This window comes from Myotis yumanensis, unplaced genomic scaffold (genome assembly GCF_028538775.1).
Source record: "Myotis yumanensis isolate MYYU_CA2020_CCGP unplaced genomic scaffold, mMyoYum1.0.hap1 SCAF_12, whole genome shotgun sequence".
Classification (NCBI taxonomy): domain Eukaryota; kingdom Metazoa; phylum Chordata; class Mammalia; order Chiroptera; family Vespertilionidae; genus Myotis; species Myotis yumanensis.
In genome coordinates this window covers 17,034,523-17,054,994 of record NW_027223763.1, presented here as the reverse complement: position 1 = coordinate 17,054,994, position 20,472 = coordinate 17,034,523, and the positions used below count along the sequence as shown (strand labels likewise).

General features: G+C 38.3%; 1 protein-coding gene across 1 annotated transcript in view; it reads left to right on the top strand.

The window, feature by feature from the left end:
* KIAA1958 (KIAA1958 ortholog) overlaps positions 1-20,472 on the top strand; it is a 99,380-nt gene that overhangs the window by 40,919 nt on the left and 37,989 nt on the right. Inside the window, exon 2 of the mRNA XM_070430883.1 lies at positions 171-1,365. Coding sequence (XP_070286984.1) covers positions 195-1,365 — 1,171 coding nt within the window. The 5' untranslated portion in view covers positions 171-194. The remainder of the gene's footprint in view (positions 1-170; positions 1,366-20,472) is intronic.

The window sequence follows — 20,472 nt, the reverse complement described above, 5'->3', positions numbered from 1 at the left end:
ACGATACTCCAACCAACTGAGCCACATCAGCCAGGGTTAACTAGACACCGTTTTGAAGTGCATTTCTTTTTTGTGCTACACGATGACCATAGTTCAAGGAAATTGAAGTAATTGACATATGGGAATATCTTGGGTAATAATGGCTTCTTGTTTTGATTATTTCCCTTTAGGAAAGACACTGCTGATCCTGTAACATGGAGGATTGCCTTCATACCTCTTCCGAGAATCTGTCCAAATTGGTCAGCTGGGCCCACAGCCATGGGACTATTTGCAGCCTCATTCCTAACCTGAAACACTTGCTTTCGGAAGGTTCTCACGGGAACCTGACAGCAATGTGGGGCTGTAGTGCTGGCCATGCTTATCACTGGCCACTGACAGCTACTTGCAGAGCTGGCTCCCAGGAGAGGGTCTGTTTCCAGGATAACAGAAGTTTTAACTCGGATAGTCCCAGCATAATTGGAGTGCCCTCTGAGACACAAACTAGCCCCGTTGAAAGGTACCCTGGGAGACCAGTGAAAGCGAAGCTCGACTGTAATCGCACCAGAGACTCTTGTGACTTCTCTTACTGCAGTGAGCCCTCTGAACTGGATGAAGCTGTCGAAGAATATGAAGATGAAAACACCCTGTTTGACATGGTGTGTGAGTCGTCAGTTACAGATGAGGATAGTGACTTTGAACCCCAAACCCAAAGGCCTCAAAGCATTGCTCGAAAAAGGCCTGGAATACTCCCGTCTTCTCTCCATTCAAGCTCCCAGGCTCAGATGGTTGATGAATGCAGCAATGATGTCATCATCAAGAAGATCAAACAAGAGATTCCTGAAGATTATTACATTGTGGCAAATGCAGAGCTGACCGGAGGAGTCGATGGACCAGCCCTGTCGTTGACACAGATGGCAAAACCCAAGCCTCAGACTCATGCTGGCCCCTCTTGTGTAGGGTCTGCTAAGCTAATTCCCCATGTATCTTCTGCCATCAGCACAGAGCTCGACCCACATTGTGTGTCTGCATCCCCCTCTGTGATGTCCAGACCAATCGTCCAGAAGACCACCAGGGCATCTCTGGCTTCACCAAACAGAGGACCCTCTGGTACCCACGGCACCAACCAGCAAGTGGCCATGCAGATGCCTGTGAGCACATCCCATCCTAACAAACAGATCAGCATCCCTTTGTCTGCCCTGCAGCTGCCTGGACAGGATGAGCAAGTGGCTTCCGAAGAGTTCCTGCCCCATCTGCCCAGCCAGGTCTCCTCCTGCGAGGTAGCCCTTTCTCCTTCCGTTAACACAGAGCCAGAAGTGAGCTCCAGTCAGCAGCAGCCCCAAGTCGCTCCAACCATAACCACCGAGGCCATGGCACAGTGCATACCAGGTATGGCATGTGAGGTGACAGTGAGTCCCTCATCCACGTACATCAGAGAATTCTGCGCCGTCAGTACTTCTAAAGCCAGAGGCCCCGTTAGGTAGAATTCGGTCCTTTAATATTCTCAGAAAGATAGAAATAGTGAAATGTGTTATATCTAGGTGATGCTATAAAGGAAATTCTGAATTAAGGCCATCCACCCAGTTGATGTACCTCAGGACTGAGAGGAGAGCCATAGGATTGTGCTGTTGAAAACACGTGGCTAGACTTAAGGTTTGTATCTGATCTTAAGTTGAATTTTTATGTAGGTGTTTTTTTCTTAATGTATGCTGTCCTATTAGTACCAAGGTATTTGCTTGCTGTTTGAAGCCAAAATCATGTTGGGTTAGGCATATAATGACAATAAACCTAATGCTTTACCATTATTATTTATTTGTCTGAAGCAGCTGGACATTTCTATTTATTTTAGTTGATGTGGCAGTTTAAAACAAGTTGTTTTTTTAAACAAACAAAAAAAACAACAACAACAACAACAAGCATTTCTTAAGTATTTGCTCTCTTCTCTCAAAATTTAATAAAATCAGATAGCTTGCATTTCTGCAGTACGTGAGGTCTAACAGGAATGGATTGAGAGGAGAGGGAAATAATTATCTGTAATTCGAACATCTCATTTCTGTAATTTTAACATTCAGTACTTACTTAATCTGGGTTATTATTATATAAAGGGGGTTTGGATGTCATGCTTTGAGGTTCATGATTCAAATCTAATAGACCAGAATTAGAAACACGGAGAAGGATGGACAGACATGCAAAGGATAGAGAGAGCAGAAATTTGTGCCACATTTTGGTTTTATTTTAGTCCCTCTCAAGAAAGTCATGTATTTTGTGAAAAACTTCCTAGCAGCCGGAGGTACCTGTGCCTTTATCCTATAACTTCCTAGAATTAAGTTGCTTTACAAAAAGCTTTCCCAATGTTAGTGTCAACCTTAAGATCCCCAAAGGAAATCTTTGATGTTTGATTTTTTTTAACACAATCATGGTATAATAAAATATACCATTGAAAATATTTGTATCTTGATTCAAAATTATGCTTTTCAGTATATTTTTCTTTCATTTTAAAATAATAGCTTTCTTGAACTATAATTGAACTGTAATTTACATACTATAAAATTCACTCTTTTAAAGTATATAATTCAGTGGTTTTTGGTATATTCATAGACTTGTGCACCCATCACCACTAACTAATCCCGTACCCACTAGCAGACAATGTTTCTTTCCTCCAAGCTACTGTCAACCACTAACTTTTCTGTCTCTATGGATTTGCCTATTTTGCACATTTCATATAAATGGAGTCATATTATGTAATCTCTTGAGATGGCCTTCTTGCACTTAGCATATTTTTTCCCTTTTTTTCTTTATTGATTAAGGTATTACATATGTGTCCTTATCCCCCCATTGCCTACCCCTCCCCCCCCACCCCCTCCCCGGCTCACGCCCTCACCCCCCTGGTGTCTGTGTCCATTGGTTATGCTTATGTGCACTTAGCATAATTTTTTAAAAGATTAATCTATGTTGTAGCATACGTCAGCATTTATTTTCTTTTTATTGCCAAATAGTATTTTATTGTATGGATACCATATTTTTTTTCTTTATCAGTTGATGGACATTTAGGTTGTTTACATTTTTTGGCTATTGTGAATAATGCTCTTAATAACATTTGTGTACAAGATTTTGTGTGGACGTATATTTTCATCTCACTTGGGCAACTACCTAGAAGTGGAATTGCTGGGTTATATGGTTACTGTGTTTCTGAGGAGCTGCCAAACTGTTTCCCAAGGCGACTACACCATTTTACAGTCTCACCATCAATCTAAAAGGTTCCTATTTCTCCACATGTTCCCCAATACTGGTTATGTTCTATTTAAAAAATATTATAGTTGTTCTGTTTGGTGTGTTAAGTAGTATCTCATTGCGGTGTTGCTTTTCACTGCCCTAATGACTAGTGCTGTTAAACTTTTTTTCGTGTGGTTATTGGCCATTTGTATATCTTCTTTTGAGAAATTCAGATTCTTTGCCCATTTTCTAATTAGATTGTCTTTTTATTGGTGAGTTGTGAGAGCTGCTTATACATTCTGATTATAAGTCCCTTATCAGATAGATGATTTGTAAATATTTTCTCCCAATTCCATGAGTTGTCTCTTCCTCCGTCCCTCCCTTCTTTTTGTTTGTTTGTTTTACTTCATTCATGTAATAACAATATGGTTTTTTGCTGATCTTCATATCATTAGACACAATGTTATCTTAATAGGTTGAGAAAGTCTTAGTACTAGAAAATCTGACTCTTGATAGATATAGGATATAAGTAGTACTTTTTCACTTAGATAGTTGTGAGTCTGATTTATTTATTTCTCACCACCACCACCTTATTTCCTCCTCCTCCTCCTCCTCCTCCTTTGTAAAATAGGAGACTTAGCCTGACAGAATTTTCTGAGTTCTCTATTTATATTGGAGAGTAGAATTGTCTTTTACAAAGTGGGTCAGTGTCCCAAAACAATGAAATTGTGAGAAAAAAACAACAACTAAGAAAATGTAATCTTATGAGAGCTATAAAAGGCAAACAGGGCCAAGGATAGCACATAACATATATAATCATAAACTATGGTTTGGCTCTACTCTCACAGGAAAGATCAGTTTAGCTTGGAATTGAACCTTCAAGAAAAAACAGTATGAAGAACGTGATGGGAATTTCCTAAGGAATGATCCTGATATTTTGATCCATTGTTCTGTGGAAGGATATTATATTGCTAAGATGTTATTAGCTTTAGAGAAATACTGTTTGGATTGGAAACATCAATGGGACAGATAAATATCTGGCATTTTTCTATTGGAAAAGAGATAGAAAGTTAACTTATAATTTATCTTGTTCCACAGAGCCCAAATTGTTCTTTGTGCTATAAAAGTTTTACTTAATTGTTTTTGTATATTTATAGTAAATGGTTGTACTATAAATGTTTTATTTATTTGTTTTTATATACTTATTTGTAAGTAGTCTTCATTTTAAATGTAGGTTTTTTTTAAAAAAATTAGAATCCAGCGCATCCAAATATATGTGAATAAATATGTACAGATGGACCTTACAAGGTTAATATGTAAAGCATTACTTGGGACTAAGCAAGGAGGAGAGGTTCTAAAAGAACTAGCTGAAAGCAGAATCAGGTACTTTTAGTGTGTGTGTGTGTGTGTGTGTGTGTGTGTGTGTGTGTTTGTCTTCACAAAGACTTGCATGTTTATTTTCTCAGCAGCAGTGTTCATAATAGTAAAAAACTGGAAACAATCCAAATATCTGTCAGCTGGTGAATGGATAAACAAAAGGATATATCTATACCATGGACTGCTATTCAGCAATATAAAGGAATGAAGTATGGATACATGCTACAGTGTGGTGGAATCCTGAAAACATTATATTGAGTGAAAGAAGGCAGACTTAAAAAAGCCACATATCATATGATTCCATCTAAATGCGGTGTTCAGAAAAGGTGAATCTATAGAGACAGAAAGCAGACTAGTGATTTCCTGAGGGTGGGAATGTTACTGCAAACAGCAAGAGGGATCTTCTCGGAGAGCAGTATCAGTTGCTTTTAAAGTGGATGTTGTATAGGCTTGAGTCTTTATTAAGTCACTGTAGAAATAGTGTATCTTTGAATAATATTTTTTAAATAAATAATTTGAGTCAGTCAGAAACAAAGATAAATTGTCCCACTTTGTTTAGTTTCTCAGATGCCATTTAAATTCATTTCCCCTATTGGAAAACCATTCTTATTTTTGTTCGGAACTAAACTCACAAAGTTACAATATTTTAACCAGGTTGTGGATAAACATTAATTTTTCACGTCAGTTCTATCATCCTGCCCAACCCAAATATTAGCAAATTGTAATGAATAAAGGAGACATACATCATTAGAAGAATTATTGGCTATCTCCCATTAGCTTAGATTCTGTTAATTTTGGAGATTTTTAATCTGGACATCTGTCATAAATTTAAATCTCTATTGCATCATGAGTTGAGAAGCAGCGCTCCGGGGAATGCAGGGTCCACACTCCGGGGCACATTGTTATTTCATGTGGGTACCCCGTAAATTTGAACACGTCCTGTGTGTGAGAATTCCCATCTTTGTGCATCTGCACTTCCCCATTGGGGGGGGGGGGGCCAGGAACTTGCTTTCCAAGCTCATATTTCAGTGAGGGCTGTCCTGTGACCTTAGGCACATCAGATTAAGCAGAAGGACCTGGAAGAGGCTGTTTTGGCAAATACAGTCAGTTTGTAGAGGCAGCGGGAGCAGCATTCCAGCAACAGTTCCAGTGTCTGAGGCCCACGCTGGAGTGTTGGTGGCTAGGTCGTCTCCACCAAGGCACATCTGTGGTGTGGTCAGGGCTGGAGTGTTGGTGGCTAGGTCGTCTCCACCAAGGCACATCTGTGGTGTGGTCAGGGCATGATTCGTAGACACCTCCAAGCCTGATTTAGTGGTGGTCCAGGAAATGCTTTGTATGGCCTTCATTAAATTATTTTTCTGCCTAAAGCTAGCTAGACTGGGCTTCCATTGTTTTAAACAAAGAATCTGGAGGAATACCACCTGGAAACCTAGGAATGATATTAACCTCTCCTAAGAGTTGCATGAAAAAGAAAATTTTCCTTTTGCCACCAGGTTTGTATTTTCATCTAAAATATATGCCATCCCCTTGGAAAGTAAACACTGGTACCATGATGCCCCTTATCGGGTGTTATCTTGCGGTACACATTGTGCAGGCCACCCATGGGGTGGTGGAGAGAACTTCTTCTCACATTAAACCATCCCTCCTTTCCCAGTGGGAGTTTCTACTGAAATGTGTCCTTTGAGAGGACAGTTCCTTGTAACATATTCTCTGAACCTAGAATGGGAGGAGAAGGTACTTAGTGCCTTTGCGTTCAGAACAGGGCTCTAAGAGCATAATGGGAAATAGGAGAAGTCCCATCTTGAATATTTATTAAAAGTCAATTTTAAATTATTAGTTTTCCCTTAGGTATACCTTTTTTCATGTCAATTCTCATGATACTACTATTTCCTGAACTGATCTATTTTATTTCTTTACCATTTTTTCATTCCATCCCTTGTGGAATGATATTATATTGCCAAGAGGGATTGAACAGCAAAATCACCGGGAGGGAGCCCAAATAAGGAGGAAATTAGGAATCTGGACATAGATATTTTGTATTGCCTTATGTATTTCATTTCTTTTCCTCCTTTTTCTTTACCTCCCATTTCATTTTCTCCTCGCATTATTTCCTTGCATTGCCAGCGGGAGAGGTGGTAAATGTGGGGAGTTTGGTAAGGTCTGGGGAAGGGCAGTGAGCTCTATTTCATTAGGCCTCTTAGAATGAACTGAATGGACTGGATGCTTACCTGATTTATTCATGTCTATGTTAATACCAACGAGGCTTTAATGGAACTGGAAGCCTTAATGTAACTACACAGTACTCTCCTCTTCAATCCAGTGTCTTCCACAGAGTACACATGTGGCCATTGTGACGATAAATAATTGACGACAAGAACATATCCTGGGGGAAAGTTATGTACCGGATCCTAGGAGTTTCTGGGATCTAAAAGCAATAACCTTATTTCATTCCCTCACGCACCTGCATGGCAGTGAAGAAATCAGTCCTTCTCCCCCGTTAAGATATGGGACTGCATGTCCATGGGAAGAGACAGTAAGTGAACACTTCGATGAAGTTATGGATCCCTAATATGTTGCTGAACACTGTGGACCTTTTCAGATCTGCACTGTCAGCACGCCTTTCCATGGCCTTCCCTTCCCGGGCTTCCTTCCACCCCTCTGTTGAGTATCACAAGATCTCATTATTTCTCTACTTGAAGATCACCGGTTGGTTGTGACCTTCCTACTTGAGCCCCGAAGTATCGCAAAGCCCTTCCTCCTCAATCTATGATAGAAGGGTAATTCTTAGAGTGGTGGTGGGAGTTATGTTAGGTTTTACCACGTATAGTAGAAAGCCGGTAACCATGATGCATGTAAGGAGCTGGGTGGTCATCTCCAGCCCCTGTCTTCTGAGCACTCCCTTCCTTCCTGCAATGCAGTTCTTAGAAAATAGCAGTTTTCAGCCTGTTTTCTACTCTGGGGGAGAGATATGGAAAGGGAATATGTGGCTAAATGCAGTCATTCTATTGAAAAAGAATTGACTAAAAAGTTTTTTTAAAAAAGAAAAAGAATTTACTGTATTGTCATGTATTTTCAAAGTATTTAGGTTTTTACAGAGGTAGTTTTACCAAAAATGAAAACCCATTATAATTTATATAACATATAATAGACACCTTATATAAAACTCTAGTCATTTAAATGGAATGGTCTGACACAAAGCTAGACTAATAGGAACGGAACAGACTGATAATCCAGAAACACACCTATGCATATATGGGAACTTCATGTGAAAGAGATGTCATCACATATCAGGAAAAGGGATGGACCAGTCAGTGAATGGTTTTGGACAGTTGGTCACCCATGTGGAACAAAATCAAATTAGACCCTTACTTCACATCAGACATGAAATAGATCTTATTGGAAGATCTAAATGTGGGTATATAAAACTTAAAACTGATGGAAATCTTGCAAAATGGCTTTGGTGTCAGGATGAGTTTTTAAAACATGACACAAAAAGCACAAACCATAAAGGAAAAAATTGAAAATGCTAGCAGTCTTAAAATAAAAATCTCAGCTGAAACAGGGGTATCATAAACAAGCTAAAAGACAAGCAACAGTCTGTGAGATTATTTCAGTGTGCATAACCAAAAATATTCTAATACAGAATATATAAGGGACTGCCACAAATAAGCAAGAAAAAAGTCAAATAATCCAGTAGGGAAATGAAGAAGCATTTCTAATAAGAGGAAACCTATATAGTTAATAAATATATGAAAAATGCTCAACCTCAATTGTAATCAGGGGGGTGCAAATTAAAACAACAGTGAAGAACTGACAGAAAGGCAAAACTTATTAATTTTAACTATCCTAAGTGTTGAAAGTATGGGAAAATAAGGACATGTTGGTGGGCATATAAATTGGTACAATCACTTTGGAGAGCAATTAACAAATTCTGATGAAGTTAAAGATGTGCATATCATACAACCAAGGAATTCAATTTCTAGAGATGTACTCAAAAAGAAAAATGTGCTATTTTGTACCTTGCAACTTTGTGATATCTACTCAACCTCTACCAGTAGATATTGTGATATTGTTTTCAATGGAATATATGCATTAGCCAGATCTGCATTTATTAATGTAGATAAATCTTGAAAACAAAGCTGCAGGATAATATTTAAAACATCCTATCTTTTTAAAAAAATTATTAGATATTGCTGTGTATTAACACACACACACACACACACACACACACATACAACACATAATTAATTATGAAACATAGAGTGAAAAGCAATACCCCAGATACGTGATAGTGGTTACCCTTGGGAGGAGGTGGTATAAGAATGGGTGCACAGGAAACTTGAACTGTATCTGTAACATTTTCTTTTAAAAATGTTTTTTTGATTTATTTATTTATTTTTTTTAGAAAGAGAGGAAGGGAGAGGATGTAGAAAGATAGAAATATTGATGAGAGAGAGACATTGATTGGCCACCTCCTGCACACCCCATACTGGGGATAGAGCCTGCATCCTGGGCATGTGCTCTGACCAGGAATCAAACCAGGGACCTCTTAGTTCATAGGTTGATGCTCAACCACTGAGCCACACTGGCTGGGCTATAACATTTTCTTTTAAAAACATGTAAAATAAATATGACAAAATAGTAATGTGTTAAATCTGAATGACAGGAATATGAGTTTGCGTTATACAAGAGGCAATGTAAGCACAGGGCTTAATTATGGAAATCCGGACACACGTTTGCCTGCATTCAAATCCCAGCTCTGCTACTCGTTTTGTGGGTAACTTTGGCAAGCTACTTAACCTCCTGTAGCTTAGCTTCCTCATGTGTAAAATGAAGAAAATAATGTATCTATGTTACAGGGTTGACATGGGATTAAATTAATTTTTAAAAAGCTTTCAGATCTATAGTAAGCATGCTTTAATATTGTTCTGTATGCTTTTCTGTGTATTTTAAAATGTGATTACTTTTATTTTTTTGTTTTTTTTTTATTTCAAGAAAAACGATTTTAAATAGAATGTTACATGCCATGAACCTTAATATTTCAAGAAAAATGATTTTAAATATAATAAAGTTACATGCAATAAATATTAATATCTCAAGAAAAACGATTTTAAGTATGATAATGTTATATGCAATAGATACCAATTATTCAAGAAAAGTGAGCTTACATATAATAATATTACATGCAATAAACATTAATATTTCAAGAATAAAAGGATTTTAAGTATAACAATATTACCAAAACTGTACTAACATAGTATGATAGCACAAATGTTGTAGGAAATATTAAAAATCTGCAAATAACAGGGTTACTTCTATTATATTCTAGAATATTTTCCCCCTCTGGCTCTGTTTTTCTTCATCAGTTTATGTTGTTCATTATATTCCACAAATTAGTGAGATCATATGATATTTATCTTTCTCCAACTTGCTTATTTCACTTAGCATGATGCTTTTAAAGTTTATTTTGTCTGATATGAGTATTGCTACTCCAGCTTTTTTTTTCTTTTCCATTTGCTTGGAAAATTTTTTTCCACCCCTTCACTTTCATCCTGTGTGTGTCTTTTGTTTTGAGGTCGATCTCTTGTAGACAGCATATAGTTGGGTCATGTTTTTGTATCCATTCAGCTACCCTACACCTTTTGATTAGAGCATTTAATCCATTTACATTTAGGGTTATTATTAAGAGGTACTTGTTTATAGCCATTTTAATTCTGTATAGCTAGATTTCTCTCTCTGAGGAGCAGTTGACTCAATGTTATGGGACACAGGGAATGGTATTTCAGATAGATGGAAAACATGAGCAAAGACATTGGCATGAACGTGTGCAGACTACTTAGGGAGGCAAGGCTTTGAGTAGATTTCAAAGGAGTTAGGAGAGTGGCTGGAAAGTCACAAAGGCTGTGCGTGTGATGTAACAAATGCCCCAGAGGGAGCTAAGGGACACAGTTCGTTATCTTAGAAGATCACACTGAGAGCAGTGGGAAAGTAGAGACTGGGACACAAGAGCCATTTAATAGGGTATTACTGTAATCTAGATGGGAGATGCCCTAGCTGGTTTGGCTCAGTGGATAGAGCATCGGCCTGTGGACCAAAGGGTTCCAGGTTCGATTCCCGTCAAGGGCACATATTTTGGTTGCAGGCTCCTCCCCGGCCTGGGCCCTGGTCAGGGCTTGTGCAGGAGGCAACCAATCCATGTGTTTCTTTCACATCGATGTTTCTCTCAGTCTTTCCCTCTCCCACTCTCCCTAAAAATCATTGGAAAAATATCCTCGAGTGAGGATGAACAAAAAATTAAATAAATAAATAAACAAACAAACAAATAAATGGGAGATGGCAGTAAGAGCTCAAATGAGGCGACAAGAGAGGCACCGAAGAGGAGGAGACAGGTTGATTCAGAAGTTAGAGAGTACAGACCTGGATGACCTCTGAGTCTTTGGCCTCGTGGGATCTCTGTTGCCACCTTGTATTCTCTGTCAAAAAGCACATCACTGTTGTAGGCAACACTGAGAGGTCTTCAGGACACAGATATCTACAATGAAGTCACAGTTCTCCGTGTGTAGGACAAAACAGTGTTAAGAGTGCTGAAGCATGTCATGACCACTCAGTCATTCAACAAATATCGACTGGAAGACTGGAAATTGCCAAGCTCAAGTTGGCTATCGGAGTAAAGCAATGTAAGGGCAAAAACATTGTTCCTGTTTTTATACTGCCTACTCTACTGGGATAGAGAGGTCCTAACACTTACCCTTTCAAAACATCCCTGATTAAAACAACATCATCAAAAAAAACGGAACCAAGCTGCTATTCAGCTGTGAACGACTGTAAGACTAAATTGGTTGCCTTTAGATAATACATTTATTAAGGCTGTTTCAAGGGTGATAAATGACTGAAAGTGGTTAAATAAATAATTAAGCCAGTATGATAAATGAAAGGCAAGTCTGTCTTAGCTGAAAATTAAATATGCAGAGGCTACAGGCAACCCATTCTACATCATAATTTATTTGAAACAAGTTTCTACTCAGCTAAAAATAACAGGAGCCTCGTTATATTAAAATTATAATAATGCTTGTTTTTGCAACTAGTGACCTATCTTTAAGAATTAAAAATAAGGTGTTTGCTAGTTTTCTTAAGGGCAAAATAGAAAATCAAGCTAATTGTTCTCTGTTGTACAATTGCATACTTTCCTGAGAAATTATCAGTTTTTTCAGCTTTTCCTCCAATGCTTGCATATCCTTTCTTAGTGTCACTTGTTTTAATATTTCACAAGAAAGTCTTCCCGATTAACTGTTTATTTCTTTAAAATAAAGGCATTTTTCTATTACACAAATGAAGTAAAAGCTGTTATTTATGCATGTTTAGAAATTCACCTAAATACAATTGAGATTTCGAAATATGAAAAATGTACCTAAATACAGCAGACTAACAAATAGCTATAAACCTCAGAATGTAATTTCCTTTCAGTGAAATTGGGTTTGACTGAGACTGCTAGGAAGTCAGGAAGCCGTTCAGAATCGAAGAGGCATTGACTTTGATTTTCTAGCCTTGGCCTTCATTCCCTGTGGTCTGAAAAGATGAAATAATGTATGACTCAGGGCAGATAGGTCGGTGTCAAAGTGCTGAGGTCTTAGCCTCCGTCTCCCACATCCCTGTTTCTCTTCTCACAGACGGAGCTGCATGACCATCCTGGGTCTCGGCAGAGATGGGCAGAATACAGGTGATCTGCTGTATTTCAGGCCCAGCAATAACCTCTTTCAGTCCAGATCTCATTTCTGTAACTAATGGCATGTGTTCCCAAGAGTGTGTTAGACCCAGAAGAAGTATTTATGTAACATGGCAAAATGATAAATGATGCTTCTATGGCCACAAGATGATTTTAAGCTTTATTTTAGGTGAGAACAGTGACCAGATTTACAATCAAACAAACCTGATTTAGTGATTGATGTACCTTAGTTGGTTTATGGACTTGAGTTATACACACATCAGCCTGATTCTTCAGTGCTGCCTTACAACTATAGGGTAGCTTTTTTTTAGACAACAATAATACTTACTGCCTTTTTTCAATTTTCTTTATTTTTATCAAGGTAATACATGTATGTGGCAATCAATAAAATAATATTGCTGAACAATAATAGTCTCACCTCAGTCTCATCATCTCATAATCCCACTCTTCAGAGGAAACCTCTTTTGAGCTTTCTATGCAATTCTCCCACAATTCTAAGTAAATTGTGGAAGAATTGAAACAAATTCTGTTTCTTGATTTTTTCTTGATTTATCAATTTCAAAAATAACTACAGTCCTTGTTACAAATTATGAAGATTTAACTCATTTTATTACCCTTCCAATATTTGATTTTTATGCTATTAAAATATACAAGCAACTAATAGAAACAGAAAATTTGAAAATAATGAAAGGGGAAATAAATATGCTTTCTCAACCCCAGGGTGAAGATATCAGGGTTCCTATCCTTCCTTCTACTGTTCTTCCCTCCCTTTTTCTTACCATCTTGTCTTCACACAATCGTCATTATTTTCATTCTCTTTTGTGCCTATAACTGTCTTTTCTTACTTTATCCTTAGGTTGACTCTGAACGTTAAAAGCTGAAAACATCATTTATATTATTTAGACAGTGTAAATATTGTTCATAGCTTTTAGTGTTCTAAGATGGAATTTCTTTCCATCCTGATGAATTTCACAGCCTCTGGGGATAAATGACTTAATCCATGTAAAGGGCTTTAGAGCAGTTTCTGGTGCAGAGTCCTCAATAAGTATGTCCCAGCATTATTACTGTTACTGTATTTCATTGCATCTGAAATGTCATCGATTGTAAGATGTACTATTATTTTTATGTTCCACAAAGAAAAAAAAAAAGCAATTGACCAATTAAACTATAATCCCCAAGGATTTTGAGGCAAATTTCAGAGATGTTAAAATGTGAAGAAGTACACCTTACAATCAATGAAACATGCTACTGTTCTGTTTTTAGTGTTTTTGTGTATGTTTTCCAAAAATTTTTGGTGGCATTTCTTGACAGAATAGCAGAGTGGTCCTCCCCAAATTACCATTTGGGGTCTTAAGTCTTCCTGCTTCAGTTTGGACAAATTGATTTAATGTAAGTCTGAGGTAACTCTCCCACCCTAAGGTTTCCTCTGGATTGTATCCACTGTTCCCAAGATTTTATGTATTCCTCTAGTTATTCCTCATTTTGCTGGAGTCCATCAAATAATTTCCCAAGAATGGATATGTGGAAAGAAAACTTTGAAACTTTATCCCCAGTCTGGGGCCTGCAGGAGGCAGCCGATCAATGCCCTGCTCTCATATCAATGTTTCTCTTTCTCCCTCTCTCTTCCTCCCTCACTAAAAAGCAATAAAAAAATTAAAAAAAAAAAAACTTTGACTCTTTAAATTGCTAAAAATTATTTGCCTATAATGTGATTTTTTAAAAAGTTTTCCTTTACTACTTGTTCCTTTAAAACATCGGTTCTCAACCTGTGGGTCGCGACCACTTTGGGGGTCGAACGACCCTTTCACAGAGGTCGCTTAAGACCATTGGAAAACATATATAATTACATATTGTTTTTGTGATTGATCAGTATGCTTTCATTATGTTCAATTTGTAACAATGAAATTGGGGGTCACCACAACATGAGGAACTGTATTAAAGGGTCGTGGCATTAGGAAGGTTGAGAACCACTGCTTTAAAAGGATTATATGTATTAAATAATCCCTCAAATCTTTGAGAATTAAAAATATATATATATCTTTTGTCCTTGAACTGTCTTTTCCTCGGTTTTCCTGTTCCTTTATCTTTATCCTTCTCTTTAAAGTTGCCAGTTTTCTCCTGATGCCTAGTCTAATTGTTGGTTCACATTTAAGAACACAGGGCAGAAACCTGGTGTTGGTTTCTTCTGCACCTTTGTACAGTTATAATTACTGCTGCTAAATTATTATTCTGTATAATGGAAAGCAGCCATCTTATTGTTAAGAGCCTGATTTTCCTGTTTTGCCTATACTTATAAATGAGTAATACAAAGCTAATCTATATAGAAAGATACTTTAATTTTTATTTTAGTGTGAACTTTTAAAAAATACGGTTTATTACCCCCTGAAGTCAACATCCTTCTATCCATTAGGCTACTTCTTCGTGGGTGGAATTTAATGAATATTAATAGCCTAACTGAGAAAAGAAGGAGGTAATTTATTAGAGTTTTGTGCATTTCCATTTTTATGTTATCTGTTTTTCTTTGCTTTATGTGCCATACATCTTTTGTTTCAAGTTGATTAAGAATTCCTTTGTGTTTTTTTACAATACTATGCGTTTTCAGTAAAAGATGCCTTCACATTTTGATCCTCGCTAATTAAGATGTGCAGTTGTGTACATCGAATTTAATTTAAGGGAAGAAATGGTTTCTTATTGAAAGTTTGTTATAGCTATTGCTGTTGTGGTAGAGCATTTCATCTCTTAAATTCATGTACTGTGCTTGAGTTTGTTCTGTCATAGAAGCCATAGAATTTTGGCAAACTCATGAAAAGTGCTTCTCAGATGCTCAGTTCTGACTGACATACTGATGAACTGCTAACAAAGGCTGATGATTATTTTACTTCCAAACTCCTCTTCAGCAGGCAAGGTCCTATGCTGCTAGCGCTCTTTGATTGCTTCATGCCAAACAGCAGTAAAATAGTCAATATTTGCAGAGTGCTTATTATTTCACTTAATTACTTATGGAACTGAGTTCCCACAACTCTATGAAGTTAGGACTATAATTAACTCCATTTTACAGGTACAGAACCATAGCTCAAATGGTTGACCTTGCTGGAGATCACACAGTGAGAGCGTGGGAGAGCTGAGACTCTGACCCAGGCACTCTGGTTTCCAAGTTCATGCCTTAACCATTTGGCTCACTTGCTGTGGTGACGCTGTCTTACACGTTTCTGCATCCTCCTGCCTAGCGCTTAAAAGACCCTCAACTTTCTTTATTTCTCCAAAAACTTCATTGCCAAAACTTACAGTTTTTATTCTTCCTTTTCTAGTCCCAATCTCCACCTGCTTTTATTGTCTAATTGTCTCCCCAAGGAGAGAATGAAAGTGTTTAACAGTTGCGGAGACTTGTACAGATGTGCCTAAAACAGTGTCTACCAAGCTGATGTGCTGAATATATTTCTGTTGAATGTTGAAACAACTATGCAAATAGGAATCTTTGTAGAATGAAAAGGATAACTCATTTCCTCTGCTTCCTTTGGGAAAACTCAGGCTGCTTTGTGGAGAACAGTTTGAATGGGAGCAAGAGTGGACATAGGGAATTGTCAGTAGCTAAGAAAGGAATTTCTGTGTTGCCAATAGATAGTAAATCCAATGCCAAGTTCTTATTCAAGTCTTAAAATCTATAATTTTAGATGATCAAAAGGAATATGTCAGAAATAGTAACTTAGCCAGGCATTACTGTGTTACCAATAATTTTCCTCTTGGACATAAGACAAAGCAAATTTGAAGAGAAAAAAACAATCCCAAAACTGAAGTGTATAGTTAAGATGGAATTGCCCTAACCGGTTTGGCTCAGTGGATAGAGCATCGGCCTGCAGACTCAAGGGTCCCAGGTTCGATTCCGGTCAAGGGCATGTACCTTGGCTGCAGGCACATCCCCAGTAGGGGGCGTGCAGGAGGCAGCTGGTTGATGTTTCTCGCTCATCAATGTTTCTAACTATCCCTCTCCATTCCTCTCTGTAAAAAATCAATAAAAATATATTAAAAAAAAAAGATGGAATAGACTAGACTTGTGGTGATTAAAGAGTCATATTTTAAAATAAAATTTTAAATCAATTATACAGCAAAATGTAGCCAAAGGCTATCTATGGATGATGGATTTTTAGGCAGTTTTGCTTTCTTCTTTATACCTTTATTTGGGGAAAACTTTTATAATAAACATGTACTTTATGATAAAATGAATAAAATTATTTATCAGGGGAAATATATATTTTCCTCTTGTGAATAGTTACCCTTCAACCATCTGTTTATTAAAACTTCAGACATTTCTAAATTAGAAGATATTTATGCAAAGCATAGTTAAAGATATGTAAACTCACTGAGGTGAAATGTGGCTATTGCTGAATTCCTGAACTGTACAAGGGCTAATTTTTACTTCTTTAAAATTAATTTTTACTTTTGAAAATGATTCACTATTCAATAAAATTCTGCTGAAAGGGTCTAGATGTTGGAAAACAATGAAAGAACACATACAGGCCGATGAAATAATGCCTGTTTAACAGCATCCTGTGCTATATAGTAATGGAATCATCATAGAATTAACTTGAAAAGTGAGCCATGTGTGTAATTCTATGGCCTCATGACTGAAACTGGAAAGTGTAAATGTCACATCTGTAATGAATCTATGTATCTTAAACAACTGCCCTAAGCAGAAAAGCGAGAAGTAAAAACCAAGTTTCTTTTTGAAAATTGTATGTGATGTTGTGTATATCAAAGTCTGATGGCAGCAGTTCTCTGTATATTTTATGTATTACATCAGCAGCAGATATTTCAGACATACCAGAAGGTACTTTTGATTCAGTGTCTCTGGCTATATAATAAAGTGGGGGAGAAACCTCTCTGCAGTCTCGAATAAGCAGTGTGTCAATGAGTACTGTCAGATTGTGTAGGAAATTCCACAGCATGATTTATTACATTAATTACAGTCATGTGGGTTTCATGCCGCTAAGCCTGAAAATGCAGCCACGTTCGAAAGTTGATTTAAAATATATTTTGGCCAAGATGAAAGTGCTTCTTATTGTGATTAATGGAGTACAATATTTACTCTCTTGTTCTATTCTTTTTGCCTTTGGAATGCTTAATTTCTTTTCTATGACTTGAAATTAAGTTTGAGATTTAAGGAGCTTCATCTAGCTTTTATTCACTCCTGTCATCTGCCCTCCTTTTTGCCTTTTTGTGTCTTTTTCGTTGTCACTGAATGAAGCATCTCCTTTATGTGTGAAGCCTGTTTGGATTCTTTCCTTTTCCAGTGGTTCTCAACCTTGGCTGCACATCAGAATCACCTGGGAATCTTTTTAAAATCCTGATTTCTGGGCCTCATCCTCCGGAAATTCTGTTTCTTTGTTATGGGGTGGGGCCACAACATTAGTAACAAAGAAACGGAATTTCCGGAGGATGGGGCCCAGAAATCAGGATTTTAAAAAGATTCCCAGGTGATTCTAATGTGCAGCCAAGGTTGAGAACCACTGTGCAAGTGTGGGCTAGGCTACAGCTGTCCCTGGCTAGCAGAATTGACCACAAGGCTCATTAAGCCCCACCTGAGATGCTACAGCTCTTTTTTGAGGAGAGGGTGCAATTGAGGAGAAACCCTCCTTTTCTTAACTTAATTTAAAAAACACAGCATTCTTAGAGGAGGGAATTGCATGATTTCACCCTTATTTAGTCCCGTACTGAATTCATATAGTCACATCATGTCTCTTCTTTTTTTTTTTTTCTTTTCATCTTTTTTTTTTTTATTAAATCTTTATTGTTCAGATTATTACATTTGTTCCTCTTTTTTTCCCCCCATAACTCCCCTCCTTCCAACTCCCACCCCACCCTCCGCCCTCACTCCCCACCCACTGTCCTCATCCATAGGTGCACGATTTTTGTCCGGTCTCTTCCCGCATCTCCCATTCCCCTTTTCCCCCCAAGAATAGTCAGTCCATTCCCTTTCTATGTCCCTGGATCTATTATAATCACCAGTTCATTCTGTACATCAGGTTATTTATTCACTTGATTCTTAGATTCACTTGTTGATAGATGCATATTTGTTGTTCATAATTTGTATCTTTACCTTTTTCTTCTTCTTCCTCTTCTTAAAGGATACCTTTCAGCATTTCATATAATACTGGTTTGGTGGTGATGAACTCCTTTAGCTTTTCCTTATCTGTGAAGCTCTTTATCTGACCTTCAATTCTGAGTGATAGCTTTGCTGGATAAAGTAATCTTGGTTGTAGGTTCTTGCTATTCATCACTTTGAATATTTCTTGCCATTCCCTTCTGGCCTGCAAAGTTTCTGTTGAGAAATCAGCTGACAGTCGTATGGGTATTCCCTTGTAGGTAACTGAGTTTCTTTCTCTTGCTGCTTTTAAGATTCTCCCTTTGTCTTTTGCTCTTGGCATTTTAATTATGATGTGTCTTGGTGTGGTCCTCTTTGGATTCCTTTTGTTTGGGGTTCTCTGCACTTCCTGGTCCTGTAAGTCTATTTCTTTCACCAGGTGGGGGAAGTTTTCTGTCATTATTTCTTCAAATAGGTTTTCAATATCTTGCTGTCTCTCATCTTCTGGTACCCCTATAATTCTGATGTTGGTATGTTTGAAGCTGTCCCAGAGGCTCCTTACACTGTCTTCGTATTTTTGGGTTCTTTTTTCATTTTGCTTTTCCTGTTGGGTGTTTCTCGCGCTCCTCTGGTCTGCTGTTGGGAGTCTGTATAATATTCTTTATTTCAGTCAGTGTGTGCTTACTTTCTAGATGGTCCTTTATCACACCATCGAGGGTCTCATTAGATTTCCTGTACATCTCATCAAGTTTATCGACAGACTCTAAAAGCCTCTTGAGAGACCTCAAAAGTGTGGTTCTGAACTCAATATCCTCCCTTGATAGTTTTGTCCTGTTTCTTTGTCTCCGCATTTTTTACGCTTTCTTGGTACACCCCCTAGTGGTCTTTGTGCGCAGTCTTGTTGTAGTTAAGCCTTGATTGTTGTAGTTAATACTAGAGGGATTTGACCTCCAGGCCGACTGGCTGTGATAATCAGCTGTGTCTGCAGTGGAAGAACTTGTGTCCTCTAGGGAGGTGCTAATCTAGCCTTTGCCTGAGGCTATCCGGCAAATGCCTCTGTGCAGGGGTTGGGCGGGGCGGGTCCCACGGGATCAACAGGGCGGAGGAGGGAGCAGTTATGGCTGCTCTCAGTCCGTCCCCAGGGGCTCTGCCTCTCTGTCCCAGCAACCACTGCAAACCTCGGAGGGACCGAAGCCAGACAGTCCTGCTTCTCCCGTTTGAGTCTGGGTCCCTAGAGACTCTCCCGGATCTGGAGCCCAGAGTCTGAGGCTCCCTCCGGATTGAAACAGTCAACGGCGCCCTCAGCCACCAGCCCGCACCACGCGCACTCCGCACCTTAGTATTTTACTTCAGCACTGCGCCTCCTCTGATTCTCGGTTCCTCCTAGTTGTAGAACTTCCACTCAGCCAGCCTTCCTGTGGTTCTGGATGATGTCCGTTCCGTCTTTTAGTTGTATTTTTGAAGTGGTTGTTCGAGGCAGCAAACTCCGGCGTTAACCTATGCCGCCATCTTGGTTTCTTGATGCCTCTTCTTATAGTGACACAATAAGCTTGTCCAATCAAAGGATTCTAGGTCTTGTGGAATGGAAGGTCTCCTGACAGTTGTTTTAGATACAGATATTAACTCCAGCTGTTTATATATGTCGGTGGCAGGATATGCCTAACATTGATGACTTCTATAGATTGGAAGACTTAGTATATTTTTGCTACACATTAAAGCATCAATAGAGGAGGAACTCAGTTGAAGTGGAAAGACTTTGGTTTCCTGGGTTGAAACACATTTCTTTACATATATTTAAATTTATTTCAGAGAGGAAGGGAGAGGGAGAGAGAGAAACATCAATGAGATCAAGCCCACACCCCGGGCATATGCCCTGACTAGGAATTGAACCATGACCTCCTGGTTCATGGGCCATTGCTCAACCACTGAGCAACACCGGCCTAGCTGGAACATATTTCTAAGCAGTGGGATGTTTAAAGGGTTGAACTAGATGCTTTTTGTGCCCAATGCTGAGCTAAGCGATTTGCTTTCCTTATGCCATACTCATACAATGCTTATGAGTACAATTATTACTTCATATACCCATTTTACAGTTGAAGAAACT